Raw genomic sequence first — 17,786 nt, forward strand, 5'->3', positions numbered from 1 at the left:
ACGGTCCGTGGAAAATGTATGCCTCTACTGATGACTATGACCGGCCTAAGTTTGTCTGCCTGCCTTTGTCCCTATTATCAGGAGTATACAACAAAGAAAAAGATAAACAAATGAAACTGGTCATAGTTCGTTTTGTCATGTTTATTTTAGTGTAAGGCAGCGAACTACTTTGACAAAACAGTAACATTTCAATAGGAAAACCCAAGTGTGACATTGATGTAACTTTAGGCTGTAAAAAAAGAAACTCCAATCCTATTTGCGAAATTGAAACGTTGAAGTGTACAAACAGTGAAGAATATAAATACAAAGTCCTTGACATTTGTTCAGTAATACACAATAAAAAAACGACATCATATGGTTGACCCTCAGATTGATCAGTACAAGAAAAATGATACAAGTTGATCGTTCAAGTTCATCTTTTGAGACAATTTCAATTACAAACTAAATCAAACTAACTTTTCTGTGTTATAGCATACAGAAATGCAAAACTGGAGTGCAACACTTCATAAGAAACATTTTGCACTTTACAGAGGGTCGAGTTATTTCAAATGGGACAGAGACATGAGAATGAGGCCAAATTTGCTAATCAGGCCAAAAGGAAACCGAAGATCAGGATACTATTAGGTCTTACTAGCTTATTCTTTTGTTTCCTCTACCATTTCACAGACATTTGAATAAGACAGTTTGTTTTCCGATGTAGATCACAAAAACACAACATATCTGTGTGTAAAACATGATGACAAATAATGTCTTCAGTGAGTATAGGAAATGGCAGCTGAACTTAGGTATCGAGAACTAACATTCCATCTTTGATTAGGTTGAGGGTAACTATACACTGTTCAATACTGCAAGTTTGAGCTAAATGTAACAGCTTAATGCATTTGAAGTATACTCCATTTGGGACATCATTTATTGTTGTTATTGAACCCAATCGAAGTAAACCGTAGAAGCAGCAAATCTGAGCATTTTGACAGGCAAACAAAAACATTACTGGAGCAAAGAGAGGCTATAAACAAGCAGAGGAAACTCAAACATAAGCCAGCACTTAAAAGCATGAGACGACATGTGTTCAGGGTGTGGAGGAAAAAGGCTGGGCAAGTTCTGCTCGACTGCACTTTGGAAACAAGCCTTATGAATATGCATGAAACAAAAAGTGAGACCTTGATTCTGAGGCTACCTACACTGATAACTCAATAGCTTAATAAGAGGAACCTTTGAGTGTTTCAAATACAAATAAAGCAATGTTCTTGTTTAAATGCTTTAACAGACAAACGGGTTTGTATGTGAAACAGGAAACTGTTTTTTTTAGCAAAAAAGGGAATTCCCTTTTCAACTAAACAATAGAATCTAGTAAACATAGTTTCAAATGCAGCTTGATGGCAGAGATCCTACATATTCAAATGTTTGAAATTCCTGTCTTGTCCATCACAGACCTTTTTTTTCTTCTCCCAAATAGATCAGGTCTGCCAGTAAATAATGAAGCAACAACTCTTTTGGATGCAAAATAAAAACACTGATTGGCACATACACATGTAATCTGTGTGACTGAGAGCCTTTCAATTGAAGGTAGCCTCCGGAAGTTTGTTGCACATCACTTTGCAAGACGCATCCCGGGGTGTTCTTGTTTCACTGAGGATGGCCATTTCATCTTTAAACAAAGCCTTGCTCAGAGGACTCACGGCATGAGATGCTCCTTCCCTGCTCTTGCCACACTGATCATAGGATTGCAAACTATTGGCAGCTTTACAAAAGAAATCTTCATCAACACCATCTGATACCTCCTCCATCATTCCAGGGTAATCAAAGGTGCCATGAGGTAAACACGAATCTGATTGCAAAGGAAGGTGACACTGCCTGTTGTAAAGCTCTGCTATCTGTGAAGTTGCATCACGGGACACATCAGAGCACAGGCGTTGTGATTTACTGCTGGGTGAACTAGAAGGTACTTTGTGTTTCACTTGGGTTTGATTGAGACTCTGTACTTTTTCAGTGGCTTCCCCATCAGCCAGAGGCAGGCTTAAAGCCATCTCTGACCTTATTTGCCATGACAAGGCCATAATGCTGCTTCTGTCTCTAGATTCGGATGCAGACACAAGTACATTCTTTTTGTGATGTGGTGAGGAATCTTGTTCGGCTTCTTTTTCAGTTTGAGGACAAGAAACGATAGCAGCTCTGTTCTGCCTGTATGTGTCAGGCATATTCAACTCAAGGCTTTCTGTGTCTAGAGACCTACTTCTCCTGTCTAGAGACAACGGATTAGGCATGGACTGGCTGACTCTTGTAAGGCCAATGTGCCGGGGGAGACTAGCGATAGCCCATGTGTTACTGATCAGGTCCTGCTCATATAGATCTAACATCTGATAGTCACATTCGGCAAACGCATCTTTTTGTAAGTAGCTTTCTTCAAACTCTTGATAGGGCGACGATATGTCCTCCTCCATTTCCATTTGCATCTGCTCATCATACTCCCCCTCATTGTGCATGTCCACTACATCAAATGTGACAATGGTAGGTAAGGCCTCCATGTTTGGAGTGAAGGCAGAGTTTGCCTCCAAGTCGTCCACACTGTTCTGCAGGTTACTCAGCATCTCAGAGTGCTTTGTGTAGTCCACGAGTGCTTGAGAGAAACTCACTGTTTTTTCATCGTCCAAATCTTTGAGACAATATGGAGACTGGGAAACATTGTTTTTGTACGGTAGAGCTACAGGCTTGTTTTCCACAAGATGCTGCTCTTTGGGTTCACAGAATGTTTGAAAATCTGGGCCAGACGTGCTTCCAAATGATGTGCTGCTGTGCCTTTTTTCACAATTTTCATTCATGGATTTGGCTGTTTTCTCAGGTGAAGCAGCCATGTTTTGGTTTTCATTAAACGTATTCGCTCCTATATTGGTCTTGTCAACCGATGCTTGAGAGTTTGAATTCATATTACAGTTCTTATTTGTGCCAATTTCCTGCCGACAAACTGCATTCTGTGCCAACTCAGGGGATTTACTGCAAATGCTGGTCACATCTAGAAACTTGTTAACTTGATACAGGTCGGTATCTATCTGTAATCGCTTCATTTCTGGAACAAAAGCAGAATTTTCCACATCAACTGATTCACTTAAGAACTCACGCTGTTGTGAACTGGGCAGTTTTGATTTGCTCTCAAATTGTGGACTGATGAGACTCTCGTCAGGCGCAAAAAGCTCATAGAGGGCGTCACCACTGTAACTGTCTCTGGGTAATCTGTCTGTCCTCAGTCTGTCTGGCTTCTCTTGTCCTTCATCATGCCCCGGGGTGGTTGAATCATAGTATCCCTCGTCACTGTTTGGCACTGATTCTTGATGCTCATCTTGAGGAGTTACCACATCAGCCATTGAGGATGTGTCAATGCCACTGGCTTGCTGTGTGCTGCTACTGTTCAGTAACTCGATGTTGTGAGAACTCGTCAAGTCAGAAGTCAGATCTGCGTGATCTTGGTTGTAGGTATAGCAGATTTCCTCAGACTGATCATTCCCCCAGAAGTCATGAAGACACTCCTCGCCCACATCTTCTGGGGAGGCCATTTCTTCACCGCCACCCTGGTAGGTGAGATAACAAGAAGCCCTCTTGCCTCCATTTCTGCTCCTCTCCCCCGACACAGTGCTCTCTGTGATGCTGTCGTCTTCTTGATCTGCGATAATGTCCCCACAGCCGGTGAGGGAATCAAAGCTCTTCAACGATGCAACGTCTCCAAACATCAAGTTCAGCTGGTCTGAAGAGCCAGTAGGTGACTCAGACTTCAGTGTTGGCTCAGACGTCATCTTAACTTTTAAACAAGGCTCACTGTTTACTCTTAAACTCTCTTCAAATTCACTGGAAACAGCCACCAAATTCATCTCCTCAATTTGATCGTTACAGAGCTGAGCATCCAGTTCATGCTTTAGACTTTCTTGTACCACACACTTCTCTGATACCATCACAGCAGCAGCAGGATCAATAGAAACGTCACATATAACATCCGCTAATTCAGGCACACCAGGTTCAGATCCAAGGCACTCTGTGACATACGTGTTGACGTTGTCCGGGACAACAGGCACCTCATTCTTGCACCGAGGAGAGGTCATTGCAATCATTTCAGTTTTATCCGATCCAACATTTCTATGGTTTCTATGATGCCTGAAACTATTAAAAAGACCCCTTAAACCCTTTTTCTGCCGGTTGAGACTCAGGGATTTCTGCTCAGCAACAGGGAAACTACATTCATTGTGGCCGCTACTGCGAAGATCTCCAGCCGAGTCCCTCTGGCTGTGGTATTCAAAGTCTCCAGCTGAGGTGAACCCGACTCGTGAATTGTCATCATAACCAACCTTGCTCAGTCCATCATGGGTTTTGCTTTTGGGGAACCCTTTCTTAGAAGACCACTTGTTCGGATTTTTACTCCTTCCACCAAAAAAACTGGGTAGGATACAGATGCCTTTACGAACTCCGAAAAATGTCAAGGCAGTCCTTCGAAATTTTCCAGGTTTGTGGGATTTTACAGCGGAGTTCGTTGTATCCAACTGAAGGTCTTCAGTGATGTCATCGGGGCTGCAGCGGGACAGCTGTTTGCCGACTGAGGCCCCATCCTTTGAGTCATTTGGTAGCTCATCTACCTTACAAGAAGCCATAGCTGCCAAATTTAAAGAGACAGTCTGACAGAAGTCATATTCGCTGAATTTTCAAAAGCAGCCGACAAGTTCTCTGTAGTGAATTTGTCCTTCATCTGATATGAGCCCTGTGTTGAGAAAGTGAAGAAAAGTCAATGGTCAGTTCAAGTTTATCATCAACACAGACAATGTGAAGATTCACACTGCAATTTTCAAACCTTATTTTCGTTCTTGCATGTTCATTTCCTTTTCATATACCCATTATAGACTCCAGACAGTTACTATCAGGGCAATAATAAATATATATATATTATATATATGTATAGTTTTCAGTCTAATCAATGATAATAGGTCTAAAGTACCACTATTTGGTCATTTATCATATGGTGCATTCCTGGTCTATGACTGAACAGGGAGTTATTTGTGCTCTGTGTATCTGCTGGACAGAGTCACAATCTGTTATAAGACCAATAAAATGTAAGTCATCTAACCTTTTACGATAACAGTATGCCTACTCTCAACCTAGCATGTCAGACATTCTTTTCTCAAAGCTATCAATTTAAATAAATGTAAGGAGATGTTTGAAATATTACTGTGGTGTGACTGTGGTAAGCAATGTGGATAATAGGCCGAACTAAACAAAAATAAACTGCTGCTAATCTATACACTACACAAATGAGCTCAATCTTCTTAAATTCCCCAACAAAAGGCTCAAAGCCAGTGCAGTGCATTGAATGCATGTCATTATTGTCATTTATACTTTTTTCTTCTATTGTGTGTAATTTACCCAATAACCCGACTGAATCTATCATTTTCTATAATGTTTGATTGTCCTTTGTGTGCATTTTTAGAAGGTGTATGTAGTAATTTGTAGGAAACTACAACTACACTAAACAAGTACAGCCTTGTTGTGATGTATGTCTTAAGTGACATGTAAAAGACTCCAATGACATTATCCAGCTCGTTTATGTTTAACTTTTACAAGAGACTGGCTCTTTTGTTTTTACCAAAGATTAATTGCACGATAGATGTAAAGGCCTTGCGGCCAAGCAAGAGGCAAATCTGTACATCAGTGTAACAGCTCTACAGGTCAGTAGAACATAGGAAGGTGGGTCATTACTATACAGGTACTTTAAATGGGAGCATTAGCAAAGAAAAGTCTGTATCTAGTCCAATTGACCTAGCATAGTTTGAAACCATATTTTCTATGAAAGAAGTCAAGGCGGAGGAAACATCAGCACACTTAACTATGGAGCTAGTTTAAATGACTCATGAAGTAAACAAACTTACCTTAAGCTCACAGCACGAAGCTGGTGATGTTTCTCTACCCGGAGACGACAAGGTTACATCTCACTGCATGTCTTCTAATGTCGCTGATTTGTCTTTAACTTTACTGTTTGATGAAGCAGAGCCCGTGTTGTTTGGACAAGGCACGTTTTGTATTTGTTTCCAGCTATCATGAGCTAGCAGCGGTGCATGCTAACAGCGTTACTGTGAGTCTGTCTGTTGCTAACGGTAACGCTTCAAAAACTATGTGGTATTAATACGAAGAACCACACAGGGGTTTGAATTATCGTGCGTAGTTCAGCCACGTATGCCGATTGTGAAACTGATGTTGACAAAAACGCCAGCGTTTAAATGTTGCATGGTGACTTCTTCTCAGGTAATCTCCTAAATCTCCTTTTGTCATCTCCCTGGCGGCGCACGCTAGTGACGCAACACGTGTGTAAGGTGTGTTTTATAACGTAATATTCACAATAATGTAAATGGAGCGACAACGAATATAATAATAAATGATAACTATAAATAATAACGATCATATTATTGTTAGAAATAATAGTATGAATGTACTACTTGTACAACAGGGCATTTTTCTAACCATACCAGTTTAATGCTAAAATAAATAAAAGAAAGCTCTTATTTCTTACCGTGCTAAACTAATTTATTAGACCATCAGAAAAACGATTAAAAAAATACTGTATTTTAGATGGGGTTTTTTTAAACTTGTTCAAACTAAAAATGTTATAGTTATTCATATAGTAAATTACAAACTAGTAAAAAAAAGTGAATAGTCCTTATTCATGTAAAATAAACTTTAGATTTTGCATGGCTTCATTTGGCATTGATAACAGCTTGTACTCTTGATGGCATTGTTTACAGTATGCTTTATGTCTCTTTTGTTTCGTGAATTCCAAATAGTTTGTAGCCGTTCCCACAGACCAGCTCAGTAATTTGAGTCTAATAAATCCAAAATGTTTTCAGTAGGATTTAAATCCAGACTTTGATTTGGCCAGTCCACCAGTTCCAGTACTCCAGATTCCCTTTTCTTGGTCAAATAGTTTCTGCACAGCTTTGGAGTACGCTTGGGGTCATTGTCTTGTCTTGGTATATGAACTCAGTTTCAAACTGAATACCCCCTTTTATACCCAAATTTGAAACAGAAACAAAAAAATATTTTGGTCATTACCAATGCTGTTAATTTAGGGCATCTGTGGCATAAGTGGTGGTCTAATACATTTGTTAAGTACTGTATGTATCCAATTGTAAAATCTTAAAATCCTCATTTCAACAATACTTTATGATTACTAGATGATTCCATTTATCTACCTTTGTATCATAAATGTTATGTTTTACACAGTGTTTTGCACATTTTCTGCATGGAGAAAGGAGAGGATCTGGATGAGTGAAGTTTTTCCTCCCTGCTAATATTCATTAAATTCACAATAAAGAAGTATTTTGAAATATAAACTTTATTTATAACTATTGGAGCAGAAACATGAATCATTGCCAGCAGGACAATACACATAAAATGTAAAATAAATAACAAAAATACAATAAATAAAACATTTGAGCATAAAAGGGGTAGATAATCAGTTCTGTATATTTTAATCTGGATTCAGGAATACCAAATGGAGGTTAACTTTTTAAAAAAAATTTGATTTGACTGACAGCTGAAGGCTGAAAAAAAGTAGTCACAAAGATTCCTTTCAGTAAGCAGTTCATTTCAGGAGAAGGAAAAAGAGAGAGCTGAATTATTAATGATATATCATGAGAATGAAACAGTAAAAACATTCTTCTTTTATCTTTCTGGCCACAAACACTGAACATACATTTAAAGCAAGTCACACAGACAGAGAAGCAACAATATGCCCTTTTCAAAATTTGGTAAAACTTAATGCTACAGTACAAATAATTGTGATACAGTGCAGTCTGGTATTATTTACAGTATAAGTCAAATCTACTGAAAGTAAATTAAGTTTTTACAGTGCAATTTTTTCACACAGCAAACAAGCATAAAACTGCTTATTGTTTCTTGTGCTTGGTTATTTTCAAAGTGCTTCTAAATAGTTTTGGTCCTCTTCATATGGCCAATGCGTAAGTTCTTGTTGGTCTTCTTCAAACCGAAAGTGGGGGATTTTCTTCATCGTTTATTTTTTTTTCCAGTCATGTTTTGGACTGTCGTACATCTGTCCACTTCATTTTTGTGTATTTTAGAGCTTGTGTCTTCTTCTCATCCACCTTCACGTAATCCACTCTGTGTTCATCAGTCAGAAAGGGCTTCTGCTAAACATAAAAAGATGGAATGCAGTTATATTTACTTCATCATTTTCAAAATGTTACTTGTTACTTATATGAAAACAAAATCATGTAAGACATTTTCATCTTCAGAGCTAAGGAGTCCTATTAAAGCATTAACTGCCGTAGTATAAAAAGACTCAGATAAAGAAGTTACAGAAGTTATTGTTGCATAAAACAACAGCTTTGACAAAACCAATTGTGTATTGAATTGTCTGAATCGAATACATACATACATACATCCATCCATACATAAACCAGTAACATTTATTCAATCAAACCGTACCTTCAGCACAGGAGAGGGAGATGCTGAATTGAATTCCAGTGACAAATAGTCAAGGTTTGATCTCCTTGCCCACGCCTGACCCGCTCCGTCGAATGTTAGAGAAAAGTGGTTCATTGATTCCTGTCAGAGAAAAAATAGGTGATGACTGTTAAATTATTTAATTTCCTCAAATTTCAGCTTTGAAATGTTTTCATTGTCAAGTTCATATGTGTTGAACTCAAAGTAAAAGATTGATTAGATAAAAGGTAGCCACTGACTGTTCATTTCCAGACTGAGTTGACAGTAAGAGTGTCTGAGTGTGTCCTCTGGCTGCCTGTCAGCTAGTAGGCAAAGCCCAGCACACAGTTCAAGGCTAATGTGTTTAACCTTATTCTGGGAAATCAATGTATTATGCACCCTCTCCAGAAATGGACTGGTGCAACATTACCGTGTTACGTACATCGTGCTTTGGGAAGATCCCAGTGTGATTACAATGTCCTGATCAAAATATTTTGGAAAAAAACCTTTTCACTCCCACATTTTTTAGCTGTGTTGAGATTACATTTCTTATGTCTACTCCCACAAATTGTTCTGCAGTTACCAGAATGTCCTTTATTTATCTTGTTTTTTTTTTAATCTGTAGTCAAATATGTTTCTTTGTTGATTCAAAGCTACATAACTAAGTTGACAGATTATTATGAATAATGTAGTTAACCAAGAAGAGATAGAATAGCTCAAGTTTATCTTCATTCCAGCTTAGCCAGATCTGCTAATATTAGCACAATATCTTTAGCTGATGAAGTGTTGTCACTTTATCTCATTTACAACCTTCATTCTCTGACCCAAAGAATGAAAAAGAACCTCACAATACATGATAAAGCCTTTATACTAAAAGTTTGTTAAAAATGTTACCAGTTCAGTGCAGTTTGTTTCTTCATTCCTTGGATTGTCCCCATTTTCAAGTCTTCTTTCAAGAGGTAACAACTGCATTGGAAAGCTGTAATTACACAATAATGGTAAAACATTATAGTTTTACAAATGCAAACACAGAAACAATCCATGGTATGTGCAAGTAAATTATATTAAAAAACAGGGTCCAAATGCTTTCTGGAGTAAGACAGTGTTTTAAATTTGGAAAACACATTTTCAAATTCTTGAAAAACATTTTTTTATATTTAATCTGAATGCGGTCAAACTGTATCATTATTGGATGTTTTTCTCCATATCTATCTGGTAAAAAAAAAATTAAAGCACATTTTTTCTTCTCTGTTTAAAATACCAATCATGTATCAATCATGGCTGTAGACAGCCATGAGAAGTAAGACTCTGTACATGCTCTTTCTTTCTCTCACCGTGTTTCTGTCATGGCTCTGCTCAGAGGAAGGTGAGTGGGACATTCTGTGATTGTAGAGAGGCCTCTTAAGTCAAGAGGTGGGGGTCGAACTGTCAACCAACAAAGGACAAAGTTATTATATTGGTTGCAGTTCTCTCATGTGCAAAGGAAAGGTACGATTATAAAAGTGATGCATACAGAAGGTCACTGTGCTTGTCCTAATATGTATAATTATGAGTCATAAGCACAGCTAGATGACTATGGCTAGGAATTAACGTGCTGGCAAGTTTGTACATCTGTTCACCCTTTTAAACATTTAACCAAGACCACACATCCAAATGATCCAAACACATCATGATCGTCTTTAACTTGAACCAAACAGGCCTCTCACCTCGCCTCAAACGGGGCTTTAGATGCCGGTGAATTGGAGGCGGTGCAAGATCTCCAGGTTGACACATCAGTGGTGTGGAGGACTCGATGTTGTCTGCACTGAAGCTGAATGTCCTGGGGCTCATGGGGATGTAACCATCAGATTCAGTGGCGGTAACAAGGGGAGAAGGGGAAGCCATGGGCACATATGACTCATCCTCGTAGCTTTGAATTCGTATGGTATTTACCGAAGGCTGTCGAAAGAAAACACATTACATGATCAGATTACTTTTGTATTTATTTTTTAGAATAAATACATTATTGCTTGGCAAGTTGTAAAAGAAACCTATGCACAGTGGCTTTGAAGCGGTCATGAGAAACTCAATACTATTGTCATGATCCAACAACAAATATGAGAATACAAAAGCAAGCTAGTTAGCTTCACTTAGCACAAAGAAAGGGAAACAGTAAGACACAGCTAGTTTCTTTCAAAACTACTCAAATCTGTCCAGTAGCAGCAGCAGCTAGCTAACCTACTTTATTTTTTATTTCTTTCCATCTGCACAAAAGTATGAGAGATCCTTGAAATCAAAGAAGAAGAGTGTGAATACCAAAGTGCTAAATGTCAAAATGCCTATTTTTGTATGAATGTCTTACCAAATTAAGACTCTGTCTCCTGATCCGCATCGAACTGATATCCGCATCTCCTAAAACAGAGATATGAAATTAAAACAACTTTAGTTTAAAAGTTTACAAATCAGCTATGGTTGACGTGCTGTATTGTCATAGTAACACTAGGGTTGTGAGTAATTGCCCAGCTTAGTTTTTCTATTATACTTAGTGTGAGACTACTCTCCTATCACGCACTTACCTATTCTAAAATGATCCAGGCTTGACAAAGACGTCCTCCGGGGAAAGAGAACGCTGTGACTTGAGAAATGTTGTGTGCTCATCCCCCTCGGCCTGTTTGTTGCTTCATCACTTAGCTGCTCTGACAAGTGGTTGGGTTTTGGTGGCAGTGGAGGAGGTGTTTGTGTGTCGCTCATTGCCTCAAAGGATGCAGAAGAGTAAGGTTTGTCAAACTGGAAGACACTTGTGGCACAGTGACGAAGTGGAGAGGAGGAGGAGGCTGGCAGAGCCAGGGAGGTGCATGGAGCACTGAAAGGAGGGTTAGTCAATCTTCCATGGATGAAGACTGACGGAGTAGGGCTGTGACCGTGAGAGATAGCGAAGGAACTGGAATCAGCGAATAGAGGAGAAGGGGCAATGTCTTTGACCACGTCGTCCGATGACTTCTGCTCCAAGGAGCTCTCAGAGTTTGAGAAACTGCTAAGTCTGCAATAAGAGAAAACAATGAAAACACCCTTCTTAAACACAAGCTAATGTTTTTCTCCATGTGTTCACTCATTAATAAGAGTGCACATACCGACTCATGCTACCCGTCTCACACTGAGAGAGGAACAGGTAGTCCATGGGATAACTGGAATCAAGCTGGCTGGATACAGACATTCTGTCGGAGCTGTCAGGGGACAGCTGGAGGGAGATGGGGGTGTGAGGGAAGCCTTCTTCTGAGCTCTCTGTGTAGATCAAGCAGTGAGAAACAGAGAGCGGGTAGTTGAGAAAATGTTACAACCTCTTAGAAGAAAGCCGACACCAACAGCTATGAAAGCATGTAAACACAAACGCACACATTACAACCTATACTTTAATGTAAAAATAGAGCAGGTGAATCTAAAGTGAAAATTATGTTTTTCAGTTCTTTTATTCAGTTTGACCTTCGTTCAGAAATGTGTCTTCTTCCATTTCTGTCAAGGCTACCAAATAGTCAAGGCTGTGTCTGTCGAACCATGGCCAGGAAAAAAAATAAAAAATAAAAAAGACTTTGCTACTATGTCATAAAACATTTGCTCCCCTTAAAGGACATTAATGTTCTGTTGTGGGCGCAGAGCAATCCTTTTATAATCCTTTGCAAAAGTAATGACGTGCCATCTTACAAAACCCCTTTCACATCCAGGCTGGATCTACCTCTACTGTCTACAAGCCCTTAGATGTGATTAAACTTCTATTAAAACCATAACAGAAATCTTCAAAATCACAGCTTTAAGACTGTTGAATAAACTTGGCCTACTTGTGTGTTGCTTTTCTCAGAGCTTTGGTGATTTACAGCAACATGCGGGCATTATCAGTTCTCTATTTCCTTCACACAGATGACAATTTCCTGACAGACATTAACGGACATGTCTCTAAGTGTCCTCTCATAATATTACTGCATTTATTTAAATCAGTATTATAGCATGATTTATGTGTCTTTGAAAATATAATAATGATAAAGGTCAATTCGTTGTGGTTTATCATTTCGAAACCTGCCCCTGACAGATATTCAGGTCTGTGGTGGGCCAATAAGGTTACACGCAGTACACGTATGCAACAGTCACAACAACAACATGGAAACAGATTTCTGATCAAATAAGATGAAGCGTGTTAAACATCCATAAGCCTCTGCTATAACCAAACCCAACTCCAACATGAGTTTACGCTGCTGCTACAAAAACAAACCCGGATATGATTTGTATCAAGGCTCGTGAGAAATGTGTTGATATATAATGCATGCTAACCACAAGCCTGGATCAAAGTCAGATTAACAACAATCTATGGATACTTTCGTGTGCAGCCCCTCACTCTAACCTTTCTCCACGAGTGCATGTCCATAGGATCCTGTGTGTGCGTGTGCAGTTCAGTGTCTGTAGCATGTCTCAGCGACACGGTGAAAATGTGATTTCCTCTCTGGGACTAAAAATTCTATCTTCTCCTTCCTGTCTTCTTTGGAAGTATCCTTGATGCTGTGTGAATCATTTGATAAATGTTGCCTGAAAAATTGTTTCACCTAAATCTTTTAATTTATTTGCACATTGTTAAAAGAAGAGTCGACAGGAAAAAGAAATTGAAAGCAATCATGTGTGCAGGTGAGATAGAAACCGTGAGGACTCATCTTAAAACCTAACCTAAAAGATTAAGCAAAATAAAACAAAATAACGATAAGTTAAAGGTTGGGGTTTTTTTTGTTTTTGTTTTTTTTTGTTAAATTGCACACAACATACAGTGGAAGGAATCGATTCACCACTCTGTTTATTGCAGCTTTACACAGATTATTAGTAAAAGCTTCTGTTTGGACAGTTTTAAATAAAATGTAAAAAATGAAACATCTTCAAGAAAGATGAGGTGACATGCCAGTAAACTTCACATTTGAGGTCTTTGGTGTTTGTTTGTTTTTTCCCCAAAAGCAAACAGCACCAAATAAACAGTTTGTTTTGACCTCATTTTAAAGTTTCACTCTCGGTTCACCACTTCCTGATCAAGGACTAGTGACAAAAATTGAATGTGGAACAAAGTGTGAACCTTCCAAAGTAAATCTTCTGGTAAACACCCATTCGCTTGTGATGTTCACTTCAAGCAAAAAGTCATGCGAGGTGTAGCTTAATATAAAAACACATCAAATTAAACAGAATTAAAATCTTGCTGTATATTCACCTGCATCCTCAAGGCTCCCAAACTGGCAGATCTGGCTGATGCTGCTAATCCAGCTGTTCATCTCCTCCTCTGTTTTGGCCACCAGGTAGAAAATACGTGACGACGTCTTCACAACGAAGAGGTGCTTCCCGTGAAAGTCTCGTTTTATCCTGAGTTGTCCGTTCAGCATTTCCACCTCGCACTCTTTGAGGTCAATGGTGCGGATAGGCTTTTTGGAGTTCTTACTCTGATAGTACTCCAGCACATCTGGATTACCGCTCATTCGACCTCTTCGGAGCACGAACCAGCGTTTTCTCCAGGCCTGCAAGGGAAAGCAACAAACCGTTTAAAACAGCCTTTAAGTTAAACATGACATATATCCTCACACTGTGTTGTCGTTTAGTGCTGCACAATTTTCACACTAACATCTCCATCGCCCCCTGCAACAACCTTACATTAGTCATGGGAAAAAGATCACAGTTCCTGCTGGTCGCAGCAGCTAACTTAGCAACTTAAACTGCCTTTTTTTTTTTTTTTTTTGCTTTTGATATGGTCAGTAAGCGGAACTTCAACCCAAGTTTCCCAGAAGTGCAGAGAAGAGGAAGTTCACTGTATTTAACAGAAAATGTCAAACACAGCAACGAAATAGGTATTTATGTAGTCCTGGGTCACAGTTTTCTACTGAGGACTGCCTTAAAACTTTACACCGACACTCTTAGCAGATATTTATAGCTCTAAAGATCCCCTCGAACAAATTTACATTCTCACTAAATCTGCTAGTAAGTCCCTCCTGCTCGGTGTTATGTTGTATACACAAACAGTTGTGATAACATCAACTTCTTTATAATAATACTGCACAAGTGATCATGCAGGTTTCACACTTGGTTTTGTGGCTTTCTGTGCATCATCAGCGGCAGCACCGAATGACATGGGCAACTTGTGTGTTTTTGACGAGGAAATGGCGAAACATGCCACATGTACTGGCTGTCCATACGTCCACACGGTTTCAGAGGAAACTATAACTCGACAGATTGCAATTTGATCTGTGATGTTTTATGATAATAAAGTTAAATAGTTGTGTGTATTTAAGGTAATCCACTAGAAAACGGTGTTTCATGTATGAGGTTATTTTGTTTGTCTTTAAATTGTTTTTTTGGTTTTTTTTTTTTTTTTACATATATAGACTTTCCATAGTGAGAGAAGCTCCAGTGTTACTAATGACGTTCACGATGGTTCTGTTTTATAAAAAGTGTCACAGTCAGCCAGGACTGTGTGACAGTGAGTCAGCATGCAAAGTATCAGGACCCTCGAACTGAAGCACTTTAATGGAATTCAGCCATTTTCCTGTCATACGTTACACCTCTGCACATAATACAACCTGTCCAAAAAAAAAAAAAAAAAGTCGGTGGGAAGGTGCATTATTGATCAGGTTAAAAGGCTTCCAACAATAGCACTTCTCAAACGATTCAAAGTAAGACGTATGACGTATAAGATGTCCATATTTGCAGAATTTAAGTGACTTGTAGGACAAGCTTACATTGGATAGAAAAAAACAAAAAGCTTTACAAAATAACAAACGCAACTTTTAAAATCTACACAAAAAAGTGTGACATACAAAAAGAATAACAATGATACAGATTTTCACAATGTTAAAATGAAACGCTAATGTAACAGATATATAAAGATATATGTGCAGTATGTGAGATGAATTTTGTACAGGTTTAGTCTAAGTTTGTCTACGCTCTCATGACTACAAGCCACACACTGTGCTAAATGGTCAGAGCCGGGATACGCTCAGTGTTGATGGAAAATCAGACAACTTAACATGTTCATGTACGAAAGGAGGCCATAGTGTTGGATGTTTGGTTTTGGTTTGTGCTGTTGGCCATGTTCTTAAATCACATACTCACAAAATAAAATATACAACATCTTTTCATGGTGATGTATAAAGGATACATGTCAGGAAGCATAAACAAAGTCAAAGTCAGTGGCTGAAGATTTTCATTTCATTCTATGATACTGTAAAGAAAGATAAGTCCGACCAAGATAAACTACATTTCCATAATGCAATGTGCCAGTACTTGCTATTTGAATATTTAGCCTGATAGTGCTCCTGCCCTTACACTAGTCTGAAAACATGTATTTACTCTGCACTCTGGAATCAAGATTTGCATATTGTGTTAAAATAAGTTTCTAATTCTTGCCCGACACCCAGTCAAAGCACAAACACATCCACCCACCTTTTCCCTATATACTGATGTTGACAAATAATGGCCCATGTCCTCCTCCTCCTCCTCCTCCTTAAATTCCTCCACCTCCTCCCTTCCCACCTCCCCTCTCCTCCTACCTACTCCTCTTCCTCCTCCACTGGTAAGGAAGTGCATTAAACAGCCATCATAAAGCTGGACTATTTTATGCCTGTCACTTAAGTCTCAAGTGTCTGGGTTGCCGGACATTACTTCCCATGTTTCACAATTTTTGCGCGCGTGCAAAACACACACACACACACACTCACACACACACACACACACACACACTCACACACACACAGTGTCCAGCCCAACATTATCACATGACCTCAACAGCCACAAAACATTAACGAACGGCTGTATGTTGTTGTTGTTCAAACTAACATAAATCCATGTGTTTGTGGGGCACATCTGCACATTCATTGATCACCGTTGACAGAATGTTATGTTCTGAGAGATATAAAGTGCATCAACATGCAGAAAATACTAAAGCAAGATGTCAACAAAGAATCAAGGAAGATGATAGAAAGGAGACTGAAAACCAGCTCAGTTTGACAAAAGCACACACAACCCACGGTATCTTTCTAAATCATCACTCCACGTCATAACACACACACACACACACACACACACACACACACACACACACACACACACACACACACACACACACACACACACACGTCCACACATAAACACAAGCCTCAGCAGCACAACCCGGCTTTCCTACTAGCTGGCAGAGGACATAAACAAGAGTCCGGCGTGTACTCCTACTCACAAATCTCTTTAGTTTCTTCTCCGGGGGGGATTTAATGAGCCAGCCGGAGCTGACCACATCCCCAGCACTCATCTTGACTGCAGAGTGTGTCGTCCTCTCGGCTGCTGCTGCTAGTGCTTTAAGTGCTGCCTCTGCTGCTGCTGCTGCTGCTGCTGCTGCTATGAGACTGAGAGGTACTGCGAAGCATATCCTGTGTTCTGGTATTCAGCGCAGCCACTCCAAAAGGAGGAAGTTAAAGAAATTGATCACACTGACAAGAGAGAAGCGAGAGCAAGGCAGTGAGAGAGAGAGAGAGAGAGAGAGAGAGAGAGAGCGAGCGAGAGAGACAGAGAGACAGAGAGACAGAGAGACAGAGAGAGAGAGAGAGACAGCATTATGTGTTTGTTTTTGCAAGTGCTCCGGGCAAGTGTATGGAGCAGTTGGCCTGTGGGGGCGTTAAAGGGAAAGGGGGGGGGGGGGAGAATACTACACATAATGAGGTTTGACAGGTTTGAGGACACAGTTGTGGTAACATACTACAGCTCACACAGAGTCACATGTTGCCACAAGATCCTATCTTAAGGTCCACATTTAGTGTGTTTGATAAAGACTTAGGTCCAGCGAGAATAACCCTCGTGTGTATGACTCCCACACCGAGTGCTCGAGCTGCAACGACTGACTAGAATTACACCTCGAGATGGACAGCCAGTCCTCGCCTTCACTTGAAAAGTTTACGACAACATTTATTTTATTTTTTTTGTAAACCATGTCACAGCACTTGTCAATCAGATTTATTTTCCATTTTCATGTTATGACGTTTTTATTTTTTACCCAATTTGGAATCTGAATTCTGCAGAAGTTTGACCTGATACACTGATAAGGGCGGCATTTCTTATGAGCTTTCAACCTCAGTCTTCCCATCACACCGGGCTGTGAAAAGTCAGAAAGGCCAATTTAGAGATGAATCAAGAATCTGTCTTCTTTGGTATACAGTTTGAACTTTGAAATGTTACCAGCTTTAGTTTGAAATTATTTTTTTTGTTTTTAGGATTTTCAACAGTAGGAGGACTGTTGACTTGTCTCCATTACTCATTACTCCATTCCTATAAAAACGTATACA

The 17,786-nt window shown here is 39.4% G+C and overlaps 2 protein-coding genes across 2 annotated transcripts; both read right to left on the reverse strand.

The window, feature by feature from the left end:
• Positions 1-126: 126 nt before the first annotated feature.
• Positions 127-6,332, reverse strand: LOC306831376 (APC membrane recruitment protein 1-like). The gene is made up of 2 exons (XM_079355457.1): positions 5,901-6,332; positions 127-4,738 (listed from the first exon to the last, which is right to left on the reverse strand). Exon 2 carries the CDS (start codon positions 4,629-4,631, stop codon positions 1,557-1,559), a length of 3,075 nt encoding a protein of 1,024 aa, XP_079211583.1. The 5' UTR covers positions 4,632-4,738; positions 5,901-6,332; the 3' UTR covers positions 127-1,556.
• Positions 6,333-7,540: 1,208 nt separating this feature from the next.
• gab3 (GRB2 associated binding protein 3) lies at positions 7,541-16,889 on the reverse strand. The gene is given in 11 exon segments (XM_079355739.1): positions 7,541-8,174; positions 8,473-8,592; positions 9,364-9,448; positions 9,804-9,894; positions 10,176-10,407; positions 10,811-10,860; positions 11,025-11,488; positions 11,580-11,730; positions 13,682-13,982; positions 16,688-16,858; positions 16,860-16,889. Coding segments are annotated over 11 exon segments (1,800 nt in total). The 5' UTR covers positions 16,875-16,889; the 3' UTR covers positions 7,541-8,054.
• Positions 16,890-17,786: the final 897 nt, after the last annotated feature.

This window comes from Symphodus melops, assembly GCF_947650265.1.
Source record: "Symphodus melops genome assembly, chromosome: 11".
Classification (NCBI taxonomy): Eukaryota; Metazoa; Chordata; class Actinopteri; order Labriformes; family Labridae; genus Symphodus; species Symphodus melops.